Source organism: Tilletiopsis washingtonensis, assembly GCF_003144115.1.
Source record: "Tilletiopsis washingtonensis strain MCA 4186 unplaced genomic scaffold FA09scaffold_26, whole genome shotgun sequence".
Classification (NCBI taxonomy): domain Eukaryota; kingdom Fungi; phylum Basidiomycota; class Exobasidiomycetes; order Entylomatales; genus Tilletiopsis; species Tilletiopsis washingtonensis.
Genome location: NW_020312023.1, coordinates 237353 through 253486, shown reverse-complemented (window position 1 = coordinate 253486; position 16134 = coordinate 237353). Strand labels below are relative to the sequence as shown.

At 68.2% G+C, this 16134-nt stretch overlaps 8 protein-coding genes across 8 annotated transcripts; 5 read left to right on the top strand and 3 right to left on the bottom strand.

Annotated features, from left to right (window-relative positions):
* Nucleotides 1-97: 97 nt before the first annotated feature.
* On the top strand, nucleotides 98-1541 carry FA09DRAFT_163481 (hypothetical protein). The gene has a single exon (XM_025739252.1). The coding sequence runs from the start codon at nucleotides 227-229 to the stop codon at nucleotides 1235-1237; it is 1011 nt and encodes a 336-aa protein (XP_025595207.1). The 5' UTR covers nucleotides 98-226; the 3' UTR covers nucleotides 1238-1541.
* On the top strand, nucleotides 1382-2551 carry FA09DRAFT_163474 (hypothetical protein). The gene has a single exon (XM_025739251.1). It carries the CDS (start codon nucleotides 1526-1528, stop codon nucleotides 2216-2218), a length of 693 nt encoding a protein of 230 aa, XP_025595206.1. The 5' UTR covers nucleotides 1382-1525; the 3' UTR covers nucleotides 2219-2551.
* A 1144-nt stretch (nucleotides 2552-3695) lies between these two features.
* Nucleotides 3696-5022, top strand: FA09DRAFT_363338 (hypothetical protein; the record flags this gene model as incomplete). The annotated part of the gene is made up of 2 exons (XM_025745576.1): nucleotides 3696-4310; nucleotides 4354-5022. The coding sequence occupies 2 exons, from the start codon at nucleotides 3696-3698 to the stop codon at nucleotides 4945-4947; spliced, it is 1209 nt and encodes a 402-aa protein (XP_025595205.1). The 3' UTR covers nucleotides 4948-5022.
* Nucleotides 5023-5560: 538 nt separating this feature from the next.
* Nucleotides 5561-7452, bottom strand: FA09DRAFT_332580 (hypothetical protein; the record flags this gene model as incomplete). The annotated part of the gene is made up of 5 exons (XM_025743514.1): nucleotides 7425-7452; nucleotides 6941-7329; nucleotides 6722-6760; nucleotides 5953-6668; nucleotides 5561-5650 (listed from the first exon to the last, which is right to left on the bottom strand). The coding sequence occupies exons 2-5, from the start codon at nucleotides 7148-7150 to the stop codon at nucleotides 5563-5565; spliced, it is 1053 nt and encodes a 350-aa protein (XP_025595204.1). The 5' UTR covers nucleotides 7151-7329; nucleotides 7425-7452.
* On the bottom strand, nucleotides 7259-7837 carry FA09DRAFT_163382 (hypothetical protein). The gene has a single exon (XM_025739248.1). The coding sequence runs from the start codon at nucleotides 7742-7744 to the stop codon at nucleotides 7367-7369; it is 378 nt and encodes a 125-aa protein (XP_025595203.1). The 5' UTR covers nucleotides 7745-7837; the 3' UTR covers nucleotides 7259-7366.
* Nucleotides 7690-10811, top strand: FA09DRAFT_363336 (hypothetical protein; the record flags this gene model as incomplete). The annotated part of the gene is made up of 4 exons (XM_025745575.1): nucleotides 7690-9026; nucleotides 9459-9799; nucleotides 9866-10117; nucleotides 10173-10811. Exons 1-4 carry the CDS (start codon nucleotides 7931-7933, stop codon nucleotides 10809-10811), a joined length of 2328 nt encoding a protein of 775 aa, XP_025595202.1. The 5' UTR covers nucleotides 7690-7930.
* FA09DRAFT_332577 (hypothetical protein) lies at nucleotides 10379-13800 on the bottom strand. The gene is made up of 6 exons (XM_025743513.1): nucleotides 13466-13800; nucleotides 13340-13405; nucleotides 13176-13287; nucleotides 12982-13119; nucleotides 12534-12924; nucleotides 10379-12480 (listed from the first exon to the last, which is right to left on the bottom strand). Exons 1-6 carry the CDS (start codon nucleotides 13483-13485, stop codon nucleotides 10841-10843), a joined length of 2367 nt encoding a protein of 788 aa, XP_025595201.1. The 5' UTR covers nucleotides 13486-13800; the 3' UTR covers nucleotides 10379-10840.
* A 187-nt stretch (nucleotides 13801-13987) lies between these two features.
* Nucleotides 13988-14750, top strand: FA09DRAFT_302316 (histone-fold-containing protein; the record flags this gene model as incomplete). Its single annotated transcript, XM_025740400.1, has 3 exons — nucleotides 13988-14096; nucleotides 14167-14260; nucleotides 14597-14750. 3 exons carry the CDS (start codon nucleotides 13988-13990, stop codon nucleotides 14748-14750), a joined length of 357 nt encoding a protein of 118 aa, XP_025595200.1.
* Between the last annotated feature and the right edge of the window lie 1384 nt (nucleotides 14751-16134).

Genomic DNA, 16134 nt, shown 5'->3' with positions numbered 1-16134 from the left:
AGTGGATGCACTCGTCGTGCACGCCGAGAGCTGGGAAAGATCGTTGAGGCTCGTCGCGCGGCTCGCGAGCTCTGGCGTTGCGCAATTTCTCGCTGGCCGGCCTCGCACGCTGCACCGCCTCTCGACGAGCTCGTCCAGGCCAGCCACATGGTGTCTGTAGGGTCGCATCTCGCCTTGTCGTGTGTCGCAGCTCGCACCTGCGGCTCGAGCGCTGCGCCAGCGGTGCATGTGCTCCTGCGCGCAGTCAGAGTCGGCACGGGGATGTCGAGCGATGGCAGCGAGCGTGCTCTTAAGTGAGACGCGGCCTGCTGCTGCTGTTGCCGGCGCTGTGCAGCGGGAAGCCAGGCGCGCCCGGCTTCGCCGTCCAGCCTGCGGCCAGAAGTCGAGTCCTGCAGCGGCATGCGGGAAGCTGTGCTGGCTTCGCTGCCCGATGCCGCGGCCGAGTTTCCGGGCACCGTCCCTAAGGCGGGCCGAGCATCGCGAATCTGGCTTGTGGAGCGCCAGACGCTTTTACGCCCATCCACGATTTCCTGCGCAGACGTTGCGCTGCTGCAACTCATCACTCACCTTGCGCACCGCCGGCGCAGCTCGCAGCTGCCCAGAGCGACACAGCGTTCTCCTCGACGTCGCTTCATCGACTCTTGCTCATCGCTGTGCCTCTCCTTCTCGCTGCTCGCAGCAGGTGCCGCAGGTGCGGCGCGGCAGCGAGGGCAATGCTGCACGAGCGAGACGAGCGCCGCGCCCGCGCGTGCTGCATTCGCGAGCGATGTGCGCGACGCAGCAAGGCAGCGCCATGTCTTCTCTCGAGCCTGTGGTACAAGCATCAGCAGACACAGATCTGGCCTTGGGGAGCATCAGAGCCGAGCGTGACCCTCTGAGCAGCCGACGACGGCGACGGATGCTGCTCTTTGGGCGCAGTGCGAGCGCAGTGCATCCGGCACGCTCGACAGCGCTCTGCGGCACAGCAGAGGTCACAATGGGGCTGGCATTTTGCTGCAGCTACCTGGCTGGCGACGCCGACAGCATGCCGGGTGAAGCGTGCAGCCTGAACGTCGCAGCGAGCGTGCTGCGCAGAAGCGGACGAGGAGCGTGGTGGGCGAGAGGAGGGCGCCGCGAGAGGCGCCCGATTCCCACGCACGTCGCGTCGCGTGGCTGTGCCGCCGCGGCGCGTCCCGCGGGATTTTTTGGCAGCGGGCGCGCCTCGAGGGCGCACCGGCGAGGGCGCGACAAGGCATAAAGCCTGCCGCGCTCGCTCGCTCGCCCACCTTTCCATCCACCACTCCCTCGCGCCGCCCGCCCACCCATCCACCCGCCATCCACCGCCATCCGCCCGCCTCTCGCCCTCCTGCGCCGCCCAGAGTGCGCCCGAGCACGCCTGCGCACCGCCGGCGAGTCGCTGCGCCGCCCGCGCGCACTTGCGGCGATGCCTCGTCGCCATCGGCCAGCGCTGGGCGCCGGCGCGCTGCCGCTGCCGCCGCTCGACGGCGGGTAGCGCCAGCTGCGCAACGCATCCACCCCTGAGTGGATGCATCCGACCTCATCAAGCACAGCGCAGTGCCGTGGCGCTCACGACACGCGCCCTGCGCGTCGTCGCGCGGCGCTCGGCACCGACGCGCCCGCGCCAGCGCCTCTGCGCCTCGGCTGGCGCGACCAAACCGATGCATCCACCTCTGCACGCATGCTCCTGACCTCGCTCGTCACGCACATGTCCGTGTCGCCGCGCTCGCGGCTCGCGCCACGTCGTCGTCGTCGTCGGACAGGACCAGCGCCCAACGCGCGCACGGTGCCGCCTCTGAGCGTCGACTCGACTGGCGATAGCAGAGCGAGGCATCCACCCACGAGTGGATGCGCCCGACCTCGCTCGTCACGTACAAGTCGAGGTCGCAGCGCTCGCCTCGCGCGTCACGTCGTCGGCATCGCGGTGTCCGCCGACGCGCCTCTTCAATGCCATGGCTGCTCCGAGCCTGTGCTCTACAGCGTCGGCTGCTCTACGGTCCAAGCCTGGCGCTCGCGGAGGCGCTGTGCGACTTCTCTCTCGCCCGCTCGCGGCTCGCCGCTCGAGCTCCTCCTTTCCTTCTCCCTCCTCTCTGCCTCCTCTTCTCTCTTCCACAGTCATCGCTATCCACAGCGTACACTTAGGTGCTCTTCAACTGCAGCGCAAAGACTGCCTCGCTGCGCCAAGAGTGCTTCACCCTGTGTGACTGAGAGCTGCAAGTGAGCCGCCGCAGAGACGCGCAAGCGCAGCGGCCAGATTGCGCCGCTCTCGAGCAGCCGAGCGCACCGCCCGCCGTCGCCTCGCGCGGCCTCGCCTCGGGCGCCGGAGCTGAGCACCGCAGACCTTCAAGCTTCTTCGCCTCCAGTCTTCTCTCCTCTTGTCTCTGCAGCAGCCGCAGCAGCAACGAGAGCAGCGCAGTGACGCCAGCCTCGAGCAGCAAGAGGGCAGCTCGCCGCGACCCGCCTCGACGTGTGCGCACGCGCAACTGCGCCGCACCGTCGTCACCCCCTCCATCTTTCCGAGATGTGTGGTGCTGGCATGCACGCTGCTTCTTCGGAGGTTGAGGCGGGTCGTGTCACTTCAGTGATCGACGGGCACCAGAGTCGCCCGCTAGCGTCCGGCGTACGGACAGCATGTTCAGCGCGCTGCATGACGCACGCGACGGTGCTGCCGGCACTCCCCTCGCTACGGCTTGGGCAGGCCGAGCAGCACGACGCTTGCCGTGCGGCGCCTCCGGCCCTTCATAACACCCCACCACCTTGAGGGCAATGATGCGCTTGCCGCTCCGTCCGAGACGCTGATGCGACTGTCGCTCCGTCCTTCTTCAGCAGCGCTTGAGGGCTTACAGCCGTCAAGCGGTGCGCCCGCTTGGTGCTCCGAGTTCGCTGATGCGCTCGCGCTCCGACACGCTGATGCACCTACGCTCCGGAGAGGCCGCTGTTCCCACACGCCACGCGAGCAGACACGGCGCGGCGCGCGCTGCGCCCGCAGCATGGCAGGCGCATCGCCGCTGCGCCCCGCGGCGGCGGCGCGGCTGCCCGATCTCGTCGCGTCCGCCCAACTTGGCAAGAGAGCAAGCGGCCGCCGCTGCCTCATCAGGCACATCCATCCACCACCATCCACCACACGTCACTCGCCTCGCCTTCTTCGCACGCTGCCGCACCCCCTGCAGCACCCTCAACCCACGCTGCACTCGACTCGCCACCTCAGCAGGCAGCCTGCCTGCTGCAGCAGCCGCAGCCGATGCCGCGCGCCGTCGGCGGCGCAGCCTCGGCGCCCGACGGCCGCCGCCGCGGCACCGGCCGTGCTGCCGCTCTCTGAGCGCTTCCCGCCGAGCGCCGGCGTGGCGCCGATGTCGGCACCTCTTTGCCGCCGCCTTGCGGCACCGGCAGGCGGAATCGCTGCGTGCTGCGCTCTGCATGCTGTGCGGGCTCAGAGCGGCAGCCGCTCAGGCTTCGATACCGCACTGTCCGCTGCCTCTGAGGCCTGCAGCGCGCTGGGCCGCGGCCAATGTCAAGCTCGACAAACACGCTCTCGCCATCAAAAGGCGACTCGCAACGCCCTCGCTTCTTTCTTCATCTCTCTCTCTCTCTCTATCTCTGCGTCTCCTCTCTGCGTCTCCCTCTCTCACGTGTCCTCCATCCGTCCTCGCCCACGACTTCACCCACGCCTCATTCACGAACCCCACCATACAATAGACATGCGCCGCTTCACTCCGCCGACCTACGCTGCCGTCTTGGCCGCGCCGCGTGTCCGTGCTGCTGCCGGCACCTCGACCGCAGTTGCGCCCGCCGTCAAGACGGAGGAGCGCAATGAGGCCGACACGGTCTTTGCCGAGCTCGAGCAGAAGCTCGCCGCGCGTCGCTCGGTGCCCTGCGCCCTTGACAGCGTCGACGCCAGCACCTCGACCGCACTTGCGCCCGCCGTCAAGATGGAGGAGCGCAATGAGGCCGACACGGTCTTTGCCGAGCTCGAGCAGAAGCTCGCCGTGCGCCGCCGCCGCCGCGTGGCCAAGCTTCCAACACGCTCCGCCGTCGACGCCGCGCCGCCGCGCTCTCTCGAGCCCGCTGCTGCGACGGCATCGCACGCCACCAACGACGTGCCGACACGCTCCGCCGTCGACGCCGTGCCGCCGCGCTCTGTCGAGCCCGCTGCTGCGACGGCATCGCAGGCCACCAACGACGTGCCGACACGCTCCGCCGTCGACGCCGCGCCGCCGTGCTCTCTCGAGCCCGCTGCTGCGACGGCATCGCACGCCATCAACGACGTGCTGATGCGCTCCGCCGTCGACGATGTGCCGCCGCGCTCTCTCGTGGTGAGCACCCTCAACGCAATGCTTGTTGCACGGCGCGACAGAGAAGCGCAAAGCGGCCATGAACGAGGCGGACTCGCGCCGCGGCGGCAGGCGCCACCAGCGCGCACTTCATGCCGTCACTGCCTCGTCGTCTGCCGCCACTGCCTCGTCGTCTGCCGCCGCTGCCTCGTCGTTTGCGGCAACAGCGGCCATGGACTCGCGCCGCGGCGGTGAGCGCCACCAGCGCGCACAGCGTACCGCCGCTGCCTCGTCGTCTGCCGCCAGTCCGCCGGCATCGCCTGCGGCAACGGCGGCCATGGACTCGCGCCGCGGCGGTGAGCGCCACCAGCGCGCACAGCGTGCCGCCGCTGCCTCGTCGTCCGCCGCCACTCCGCCGGCATCGCCCGCGGCAACGGCAACGCCGCCATTCGTGACCCCCGCCACCTCGCCGCACAGCGCGTCGGCGTCGTCGTCGTCCACTGGCAGCGGCGCGGTGCACATCGGCTCTAGCGTCGGCACCGTCGGCAGCATTGGAGGAACGCACTACCACATGAGCAAGAGCGAGCCCGCTTCGCAAGCTCGTCAGCTTCTCGCTACGCAGCGGCAGCTTTCGGCCGCCGTCAAGTTCGTGCACGCTCTACGCCGTCCTTCCCCTTAGTCATTACCTTAGTGTCCATGACGATGATGCCGCTCTGGCTCCGTTATTCAATGACGATGATGCGACTGTCGCTCCGTCCTTCTTACGCAGTGCTCCCTTGGTGCTCCGACTTTGCTGATGCGCTCGTCGCTCCGAGTTCGCTGATGCACCTATGCTCCGACTTCGCTGATGCGCTCGCGCTCCGAGGTCGCTGATGCACCTACGCTCCGGGGCTCGATGATGCGCTCGCCGCTCCGACACGCTGATGCACCTACGCTCCGGGGCTCGATGATGCGCTCGCCGCTCCGACACGCTGATGCACCTACGCTCCGACTCCGCTGATGCGCTCGCGCTCCGAGTTCGCTGATGCACCTACGGCGCTCCGGGGTTCGCTGATGCGCCTCCGCTCCGAGTCGCTGATGCGCTTGCGCTCCGACACGCTGATGCGCTCGCGCTCCGACACGCTGATGCGCCTCCGCTCCGAGTCGCTGATGCGCTTGCGCTCCGACACGCTGATGCGTCACTCACCGCAGCCAGGTATTCATCTGTCCGCCTCACAGGACATCGACAGTGCGTAAAGATGGCATTGCGCGAACTTAACCCTCTCTCAGCCAGCACACGCGAGCGCCGCCGCGTTCAGTCAACGTCCATGCCCGTCGCAGCACCCTTGCCCTTGCCCTGCCTCGACCGCTTGCGCTTCGCCGACGCAGTGTCGAGCATGGCGCTGCCGAGAGAGTGGAAGTCAGCGCGCTGAGTTCACGGTGAGCGATGCCTCCGAGAGCGAGTAGCGCCATCGGGCTGACGGTGCTGCACAGATGGATCGACGACGAGCTGCCAAGGCGGCGAGCTCTGCCCGCTCTCCTCGCAGCCTGCCCGACCGCCTCGACGAGCCAAGCATCCTTCGATGCCGCCTGCAGCACCGCATCTGGCGCCGCACGAGGCAGACCAGATGCGGTGCTGCTCCACTAACCCCTCCGCAGGGTACGTACGCTGCTGCCGTCCGCCGTGCGCACAGAGCTGACTCACACATCTGACATGGCTGCGCCTGCTGGTCCCTTCTTCGCCTTGCCCTTGCCTCTTGCGGCCGGCACGCCGAGCTGCGACTGTGGCGCCTTCTGCTCCGCGAGGCGCAGCGCCAGCGGCAGCGCGCCGATGCGGCTGCTGAGCGAGCCTGCTTGGGCCTGCGGGCCCTTGCCGTTGCTCGGTGCCGATGCTGCGCCCTTCGTCGAGCCCTTGCCGCCAGCAGCAGGCTTTGCAGCGGCAGCAGCGGCCGCCTTGTCGCGAGCCTGCCGCTTCTGCAGCGCACGCAGCTCGGCGGCGGTGAGGAGCCGCGAGGAGAGCGAGGCGACAGGCACGGGCACGCCGCCGCCGGGCGCCTTGATCTTGCCCTGCGGCTGCGCTGCCTTCGATGTCTTCGCCTGCGCTTGCTGCTGCTGCTGCTGGCCTTGCGCCTGACGCTTCGGCAGCGCTGCCTGCACCGCCTTGGCCGCCTCGAGCGGCTGCACGATGGCTGCGCCGCTGGCGACACGCGGAGCAGGAGCGTCGGAGCGCGAGACGCCGGCGGCGTTCAGCAGTCGTGCTGGACCAGAGACGACGGGTCCGTGCGCCAGCGAGACGGAGATCACCCGGCCATCGGCGACGACACGGTCCATCGACTGGATCGACGCCAGTGCTGCCTCGCGCGTGCTGAAGGCGACGTTGAATGACATGGATGGATGGTTCGGCGACGGAGGCTCGCGACGCTGTCGAGAGTGTGTGAGATGTGTGCGAGGCGTGATCGAGGCGTGCGGCGCACCTTGATCTCTGCGATCTCGCCGAACTGCTTGAACGTCTCCTGCGAAGCGGTGCGACGGTGATCAGCAGAAGAACGCAGATAGTACGGACGCTCGCGAGACGACGCTGCTGATATCTGGAGCATCCGATATGATGCCTGAACGCAGCGAGTAGGCATGCGCACGCACATCTCCCAGCGCAGTGCGCGTCTAGCAGAGCAGCTCGCACGCCCCACACTCACCTCAATGTCCTCCGCACTCGTGCCCAGCATCAGGTTGCCGACGATAACCCACGTCGGCCCGCTGGCGCCGCGAATGGTGAGCGTCGCCGGCGGCCAGGGCGAGGGAGCAGCCTGCTGCGGCTCCGCTGTCGGTGCATGCGAGTCAGCTAGAGGCGGCGACGCCGAGCGGCAGACACGGTGCGGCGCAGGGCGGGCGCATCTCTTCGGCATAGCCGAGCGGCAAGCGCTGCAGTGCTGTGCATCGCGTGGCTCCGCTCGCCTTGCGCATGCTTGGCCGCTGCGGCGAGGCGGCACTCACGCTCGTGGCTGAACGTGTCCTCCTCCCAGGCATCGCGCGAGGCCATGCGGCTGCCCGAGCCCGACGCCGAGCGATTCGGACCTGCCGGACGCTGTGTGTGTGCAGCAAAGAGAGAGATGCGGCAGAGGTCAGCAGACGGGCGGAGCAGCGCTGCGTGGCCAGCCACGGCGGCTGAGCAGCACGCACGGCATAGGGCGCGGCGCGGGCGCCGGAGGAGATGCGGCCGGCGGGACGGCGAGACATGGCGGCGAGCGTGGAGGCAGGCGGGCCGTGGAGTGCGCGAGTGTGTGCTGTGGAGCGGTGGAGCGCGCCTGCTGCTGAGAAGAACAAGTGAGGACGGGGTTGGTTGACGTGCGGCAAGAGCGTGCGGCGCCGGCTTCTGCTGCTGCTGCTGGACACGCGGCGCCGCCTTCGCGTGGGCGGCGGCCTCTCTCCTTCCCGCCGCTTCCCGCCTCTGCGAGCTTCGGCAGTGCTGCGCTGCTGCTGCCGGAGCTGCGCCTCTGCATATGTGCAGAAGGGGTGACGCAGCACTATCCGTGGCCGATAGCCTGCTCCCAGCACCGTCTCGCTGCTGCTCGCTGCCGCACGGGCGCTGGCGCGAGAAGGCGGGCAGAGGAGGCGGAGCGACGCGATTCGGGAGCTGCGGGCGCAGGCGGTGCGGCGGCGGCGCGCGATGAGGATGCCGCCTCGACATGCAGCCCAGCCGGAGCGTGCCGGAGCCTCTGCCTCTGCTCCACCACCATCCGCAGCACGGCGCCTGCCTCTCTCCTCGCAGCACTCCGCCGGCCCCGGCTGCCGAGGCGATGCAGACGCCGCCGCAGCCGCTGCCTGTCCCCTCGCTGCGCCACGGCGCTGCAGCCTATGCGCCCGGCCTTGCCGGCGCTGCGTCGCGCAGCTCCAGCCGCTCCCGGCTGCCGGCCACGTCGTCGGCGCCGCCCACGCGTGCCAGCTCCGCACACTCGCTCTCCTCGCTCGCATCGCTCTCGGCCCTCTCGCTCTCGCGGCCCTCGGCGCACCGCTTCCCTGTCGTGGCCTCGCCGCCGCGCACGGGGCGCAGCAGCTCAGAGGCCGAGACGGAGACCGACGGCCGCGAGACGACCGACGGCGAGAGCACGAGTGCCGACGAGACGGAGAACGAGTGGCCCGCCGCGCACGACTCGAGCGCAGAGAGCGCGCCCGGCAGTGCAAGCAGCGGCCGCGGCGCCTCCGACGACGATGGCACACGCCGTCTGCGCGGCGACGACGCCGCACACTCGGCGGCGCCGTCGCAGGCCGTCGGCCTGACGCTGGCCGGGCTGCCGGCGTACGACGAGAGCGAGGCCGACGACGACAGTCCGCCGTCGTTCGATGCCGGCGTGCGCCGACGGGCCTCGCGCACGCTCGGCAGCAACTACGCCTCGGCCTTTGCGTCGCTGGCAACGGCCGGCGCCTCCTCCTCCTCAAGCACTCCAGGAGGCACGAGCCCGACGACGCCGCGAGTCTCTTCGCCGCACCTGCGTCCACGTGGCCCGTCACGCACCGGCTCCAGCAGCTCGATTCGCTCCATCTCGTACTTTGCCCTGACGCCTGCGGTCACAGCCAGCGGCTCGGGCTTGGGCAGCAACACGCCGCAGGCCTCGTCCTCCGCCGTGCCGGCGCGTGCTCCACGTGCAAGGGCACGCACGGCCAACTCGTCGCCGCTGCTGCCAGCGACACATCTGGCGCCTCTGTCTACGCCGGCTGCATCCTCCGAGGAGCAGAGAGGCGACAGTGGCTCTGCTGCGTCACCGGGCTCTCGGAGAGCCTCGCGTGCGCGAGCCCGCTCGTGGGTGGAAGATGCAGGGCTAGCATTCACCCGGACGACACAGTCACGCAGTCCGTTGGAGCTAGCGGTGTCATCGCATGCTGCCGGGCCCGGCGATTCAGCACCTCTGCCGCCAATGCTGGCGCGTCGCCGTGCGCGAGCCGCCAGTGCAGCCTCGCAGAGCTCCTTGGCAGCGCTTGGCCGGATAGCTCCGGGACGTGCAAGCCTGGCAGACGGCTCTGAAACAAGGGCGAGCTCGTCTCGTCCTGGCGGCTTTGGCCGTGCCGGATCCAGCAGCGGCACGCTCTCCACTCCGCATTCTCCGGTGCACCACCGACCGCCATCACTTTCGCCTCCCCACACTCGCGACTCGGCTCTCCCCGAGTTCGCCTGGCTTGCTGCATCTGTGGCTGCCGGGCTGACCCGGCCCGCCTCAGCCGCGCGCACACGCGACGGCGCTGGCTTTGAGACAGAGGCCGAGGCAGATGCTCTTGGCCTCGGCTTGAACATGGGCGACAATCCAGCGCAGCGAGGTGCACGCCTCTCGCGAGGCGACTACTTCACCAGCGTGCCATCCTTGCGACGCGGCATGACCAATCCTAACTCGGACCTGTCCGACTTGCCGCCGCCGTACTCGCCGTCGCGGCCGCCGAGCCCGCCACGAGCAGACGTGAACATCGAGCGTGGCAGTCGCACGGCGCCGGCGAGCCCGAGATCAGGGCTGAGGCACGCAGACGCTCCGAATTTGCGCTGGCGGCCAGCGCAGAGCAGCCAAAGGGTGAGTAGTACTGCCGACGAGGCTTCACCGCAGCGCTGACGCCCTGTCCGTCCTCTCTTCGGTCAGCCTCCGAGTGCACTCTTGCCTCCGCCGACGTTGGGCACAGACCTGATGGACGCTGGCGCTCCGACAGCATGGGTCATGCGACGCATGCTGCATCCTCTTCGCCTTCTTGCCGCTGTTCCCGGATGCATTGGAGCGTTCTGGCTGCTGCGCAACGCCGCAATCTGCCTGCTGCATGGCGCACTGCTGTGCTCGCGCTCGCCGGACGGAGTGCGCCTGCCTGGCGCGCTCGAGTTCGTCATGTGCAGCCTTTGGGTGAGTGGCTTCGTGCGAGCAGGCAAGACAGCTCGCTGATCGTCCTTCACCACAGAGCGTCAGCACTGCCTACCATGCGCTCTCCTTCACGACCCTGCTGCTGCGGCGGTGGCTCGCCTACTACGCACTGCTCTCGTCGGTGATCCGCCTCGTCGCGCTGCAGGCCATCTGCTGGCCTCTAGTGCGCCTCACGCTGCACATCTGCGGCCCGAGCAATCCTGCCGCGGCGTGGGTCGTCATCGGCACAACGACGGCCATCAGCGACACTGTTGCACGCTGGGTGACACTGAACATCGCCGATGCGCCCGACGAGGCTGGCGGCAACGGCGCTCGTGCGGCCAAGCGGCGGCACGAGCCTGGCAGGCGCTTCTGGCGCGCGATCATGGGAGCGCCTCAGGCAGATCGCCGCACCGCACGACGCGGCTGGGAGGCAGATGCGACGATCGCAGAGCACAGCGATGTCGGCGAGACCGATGCGGTCACCGAGGCCGAGACGGACACGCAGTCTCCGCGCTCCCGCTCGTACCGCCGACGAACGCGCGACCCATCGAGCCGCAGCGACGCCGCCACGTCCAGAGAGGAGGAGCCGGGACGCGTCTTTCACTGGGACGTCACGATGCGCAGGAATGTGCTGCCCGTGGCGTGTCTTGGCTATGCTACAATGCTTGTTCTGCTCGCCGACTCAATGCGATGATACCCGCGGCCAGCCGCACCTCGTTCCCTTCACCAGTCTGCGCCGAACGCTTCGGCTGGCACGTCCAGATGCTCCCACAGATCCGCATCGGAATCTTGCGCTCCGCTTGCGCTCTCTTCGAGCCCGTGCGTCGCCGTCCAGAGTGCCTCTTCATCCTCGAGATCGCGCGGCGCCGCAGTCAGTGCCTCGCGCGCACGCTTGCGCTCCTCGTACGCCAGCTGCGCTTCCTGCGCTTTGGCGCTGAGCCACTCGCAGCCCTCTTCGTACTCGCACATGCGGCAGCGATACACCTCGCCAGGTCCCACGCCGCGAGGCTCGCGTGCGCCCGACCAGAGTGCCAGTACTGAGCGTAGATGCGCATCGAGCGCAGCCGGAGCGAATGTGAAGCGCACGATGCCGATGAGAGGCGCTGCTTCGCGCGCTGGGGCAGACGAGAATGGCGATGGACGAGCTTGACCAACATGCTCCTGGCTGCTTGCTGCGTCTCTCCGCTCCGCTGCAGGTGCGAAGATGGCTTCCACCTCGAGCTGCGACTCGCTCGCCGCTGGGCCGTCTACTACTCTGCTCGTCGCCTGAGGCGACGCTGCGCTGATGTGTTCGGTGCTCTGCGACTGGATGCCGGAGACTGCGCTCTGACTGCCTCGTGCAGCACTCCGCTGAGACGGTGTGCTGAGCGGCACGGCGTCCGCTTCGATGCGTGCATCTTCGTCTCGAGCGACCGTCGCGTCCTCTTGCAGCTGGATGCTCAGCTGCAGCGCCAAGGCCAGATCAGCGCGCTCTTGCGCGGCTTCTGCGTCATCGCTGAGAAGCGCATCCTGCTCCTCGACGCCGGCGGATGCCTCGCGGACGGCCGGCGGGAACGACAGCATGGACTGCTCCAATCGTGTCGCCGTCTTCGTGACTGCCTTGGTCGATCTTGTCGAGCCTCGCTTTCCGCCGCGTGCTCGTCTCGAGAACGCGCCATCCTTCGACCTGGGCTCTTCGCTTTCACGTAGCTTGCGCTTGCGGAAGCGGCCAGCCGAGGCTTGCAGGCGGTACTGCAGCTCGAGCTCAGCCTGAAAAGCGCCTCGTTCGCGCTTGCGAGCCCCATCAGCGACCGAGTCGCTCTGCGCTGCCTGCTCTAGCAGCTCTTCGACCGTCTCTGCGAAGAGCCGCGCAACGTCCTCGAGTGTGCAGCTGCGAGACACCTTCTCGACCTCCGAGTCGTCCGATCCGTGATCGGAGGCGGGAGAGTGCTGTCGAGGACTCGGCGGACGCGAGCCAGGCGGCGAGGGTGTAGGTCGATGTTCTGCCGCTGGCGATGCACCTACGAGGCCTTCTCTCGAGCTAGCGTCGCCCGACTCCGCGTGTGAGGGCGACAGCTCACGCAGAAGCTGCAAATCATAGCTTTCGCAGAGCGCCTCGGCATCCGCAGCGAAGGCGGACGACAGACGAGCTTTGGCGTCCAGGTCGAGCGCTGCGAAGAGCATCGCAGGCGAAAGCTCGGTGGCATGCGGATCAAGCACGGGCTCGCTCGGCTCGCCACTCGGACCTTCGCTGGCTGAACCTTCGCGTGCCACGTATGGAAGAACGAGGCCGTCGAGCAGTCGCTTGTACAGCGCGACCTGCATGCGCGCGCTCTGCTGCGCGTCTTCGTACGGGATGGAGTTCGAGAGCCGAGTCTTGGTGTCTGCAGGCGCGGGGCTCAGCAAGCAGCGATGCATCTGGCATGTGTGTACGTACCCGAAATGTAGAAGCCGAAGCGCTTTGCAGGTGCCTGTGATTGCTTCTCTGCTTGGCTGCTTCGCTTCACTTGCGAGAGAGGCGGCGCACCTTCGGCCGCTGCCTTGTCCTTCCCTGCAGATGCGCCGCCAAAGAAGCTCGCGAGACTTGGCTGTGCCTTGCCCGGCGACTTGTCCGTCGCAGCACGGCGCGCAGACTGACGCCGCCACTCGTCCTGCGACGCCCACTTCTTCGTTGGCGAGGACGTGTTCGATGATGCTGACCGCTTGGCCTGCTGGCTCGGACCTGCGGCGTCTCGGCTTGGCAGCGCAGGCAGCTCACGCCGGATTACCTCGTCAATCACGCCCATCACGAGGCGGCCCTCGACGAAGCCAAAGACGGGCAGCTCCCGCTGTCGTAGGCGCAGCATCAGCACACGGCACTGATCCCCGAGCCTGCTAGAACGCACCACGCAGCCGCCGTCCAGCAGCGAGCGCAGGCCAGTGATCAAGCGAAGATATCGCAGGGCCCAGGCGTCTTCGCGAGTGCGCGTGCGAACGCGCACGGTCACTGGATGGAGCTCCTCCTCGAGCTTCTTGTGCACTTTCTGATCGAGCAGGGTCAGAAAGGAAGCTCGTTGGGCTTGTCCTGTGCAGCACGCACTCTGCCCTCGTCCATCGTGCGCTCGCGCTCGACGGCGATCTTCACGTTGGGCTGGATGACTGCGCCGAGCGGCGTGCGAATCGTGCTCGGCCGTGCTTCGACGGGAAGGTGTCTACCCAGGCGTAATCAGCTGCGCTCGCTGCTGAGCATCGAGCGGCACGCACGAGAGGCCGATGATGTTGTACAGCGTCTTGACCTCGCAGTACGCCGGCCCGACCAGGTCCGAGACGCTGAACTGCCTCTGGCGTGTGAGCAATGTGGTGCGCTGCGTGCTGCGCTGCAGCACTCACGTAGCCCTTGCGCTCGGCATGCTCCTTGAGGTCGGCCGGAGGCGCGAGGCCAGAGTCCCAGCGGCTCTTGCTCCCAGCCGTGCGAGAATGCCGAGGTGCGCCTGCGTCCAGCAGTGCTGCGGTGCTCTGCGCTGCGTTCTGCAGCACCACGCTTGAGCTCGAGCTTTCCTGGCTGAGCAGCTCGATGGGCCGGCTGCTGCTGCCCGATGCGCCGCTCTGCTCAACGAGGCCCATGGCGCAGCCGAGCCGTGCCTGAGCGCCGAGCCAGGAGACCGATGCCGGTGTCGGATACAGGGGCTGCGCCTCTGCTCTGCTCCGTGCTTCTGTGCTTGAGATGGTGGTGCGGAAGAGAGAGAGACACACGGCCGGCGCGCTTGTGGAGGCGGCGCGCGGCTCCGCTGCATGCTCAGGACAGGGAACGGCGGCGCTGCGCGCGCACGACGCGCAGCAGCAAGCAGCCTCGAGCGCTTCGCTCCGCCCCACACGCATCCCAGCTCCCGCCTCACCCTCGCCGCCGCAGCCATGGGCAAGCGCTCCGGCACGTCAAAGTTCCCCGTCGCGCGCATCAAGAAGATCATGCAGTCCAACGAGGAGGTCGGCAAGGTCGCACAGGCCACGCCCGTGCTCATCTGTGCGTGCCGGCGCGGCCCGCCGTGTGCCCGTCCCAGCGGCACGGCGCTGACGCGTGCTCCCACCTGCAGCCAAGGCGCTGGAGCTCTTCATGGCAGAGCTCATCGATGCAACGGTGAAGGAGGCAAAGGCAAAGGGCGCGAAGCGTGTCGCGCCGCACCATCTGTGAGTCGCCCGGCTTGGGCTTGGCCGAGGCGCAGGGGATGCGAGACAGGCATGGACGTCAGCACCTTGCTGTAGAGCTGTGCTGTGCAGCGGGCATCGCAGGTCCGCGCTTCTTGGTGCAGCGTCGGCTAGCTGCAGTGGCCGATGCAGTCGTGCGTGCGACGTGCGACGTGCGCCGGCGTCTCGCGAGCAGACGAGTCGCGCACTGCAGGCGAGGCCACGGGCGGAGCTGCTGCGAAAGGGGCCTCGGCATCGACGCTCCTGAACGCATGCTGTCTGCCTCTCTCACGCTCAGAGTACCTCTGACCCTCTCCTCGCCCATCTCCTCGTCCACAGGAAGCGCGCCGTGCACAAGAGCGAGACGCTCGACTTCTGCAAGGCAATCGTCGGCGAGCTCGACGAGGGCCTGGAGGAGGACAAGGCCAAGGACGAGGGCGCCGCACGCGGCGGCAAGCGCCGCAAGGTCGCTACCGCTGCGGCCGACGCTTAGACGGTCGCTGAGTCCATCTCGCACGTCTCTTTCGCTTCGTCTTGCCCATCGCCAGCAAGCCACGCTCGCCCGCGAGCCATGCCGAGCGTCGCCGAGCTCGACGAAGCCGTCCACGTCCCTCTCTCGCTCTCTCGCACCTCACCGCACGCACTGTACTCTAGCAAGCTATCGCCGTCACGCCGCTCTCTATCACTTCTTGTCTAGCCTGCGCTACCTTTCGGCCTCAGCTCGAGCAGAGCAGGTATGCATGGCGACGTGGATGCTGCTGCTGCAGAGGGTCATCGAAGGACGGGCTGAACGGCCGCTCCGCCCTGTATGGGCACGCAGCGCTTCATCAGCGCGCGGCCTGCGGCGGCCCGCAGACACGAGCACCACGCGCCTCCGCCGCCGAGGGTCCGGGCGGCTTGAGCCGTGGTACCTGAGAGTGAGAGCCGCTTGATGCCGCTCCGCGAGCAGCGGTGGTCCAGTCTGGCTTCTGCTCGGGCGCTGCTGCTTGAAGGGCGGAGCACGCCAGAGGCAGCGTTCTCGCTGCGCAGCCTCACAGGTGCAGCCGCAGCTCGAGCAGCACCTGCACGGCAGCGGCCGCACGTCAGAACCTCGCTCTACTCAGCGGCTCGTTCTCAGCCCAGGTGAAGCGGCAGTCGAGTGTGATCGCGCAAGGCGAAGGACCAGCCTCCGCAGATGCAGCAGCAGCGAGGCAGAGCAGCAGCGAAGCTCAGAAGCAGTCAGGCGCTGCCGACACGCTTGCACAGCGTCAGGAGCCGTGCCGCCGCCGCTACGAGCTCGCGGCCCTCGCTCTGGCGGGACGACACGGCACGCGCGGGCAGAGACAGCCGCGCGCGCGCCTGCTGTCAGTAGAGTGCACGACGGCGCCGCTCGGCTGCCTCGGGCTGCAAGCACAGACACCCACACCCTGTCTCCCTCCACCATCATCCCTGCAGCCCTCTCTTCCGCTGCTCTCAGCCTTCTCCGCTCGACGCCTTCTGCCGCTGCCCAAACGCTCGCCTTGACGTCTTGTCTTCGCCTGCCCAGCCTCGTCCTCGCCCGGCACGCCAGGTCAGCGAGCGCTCGCGACCTACCTCCTTCGCCTCCTACTCGAGCTCTGAGCTGGCAGAAGCTCGTCAGCTCTTCGTCTGATACGTCGGCTCATGTTCGGCAGCGCAGCCTGTCGCTTCTTCGTCGTGAGTCAGAGCAGTGCGGACAGTACGCAGCAGCACACTGACGCCGCCTGCTTCCCGAATCAGCATCGTCGAGCCACTGCATCAACTCCGTCGTCAACTCGTCAGTGCCACTCTCGTAGAAACTTGGCAGCAGCGGCAGTAGCTCGGGCGCAGTCACAGTGTGCCAGCTTTCGGCGCTTCTACGCCTCGTCGCCGCCACGTAG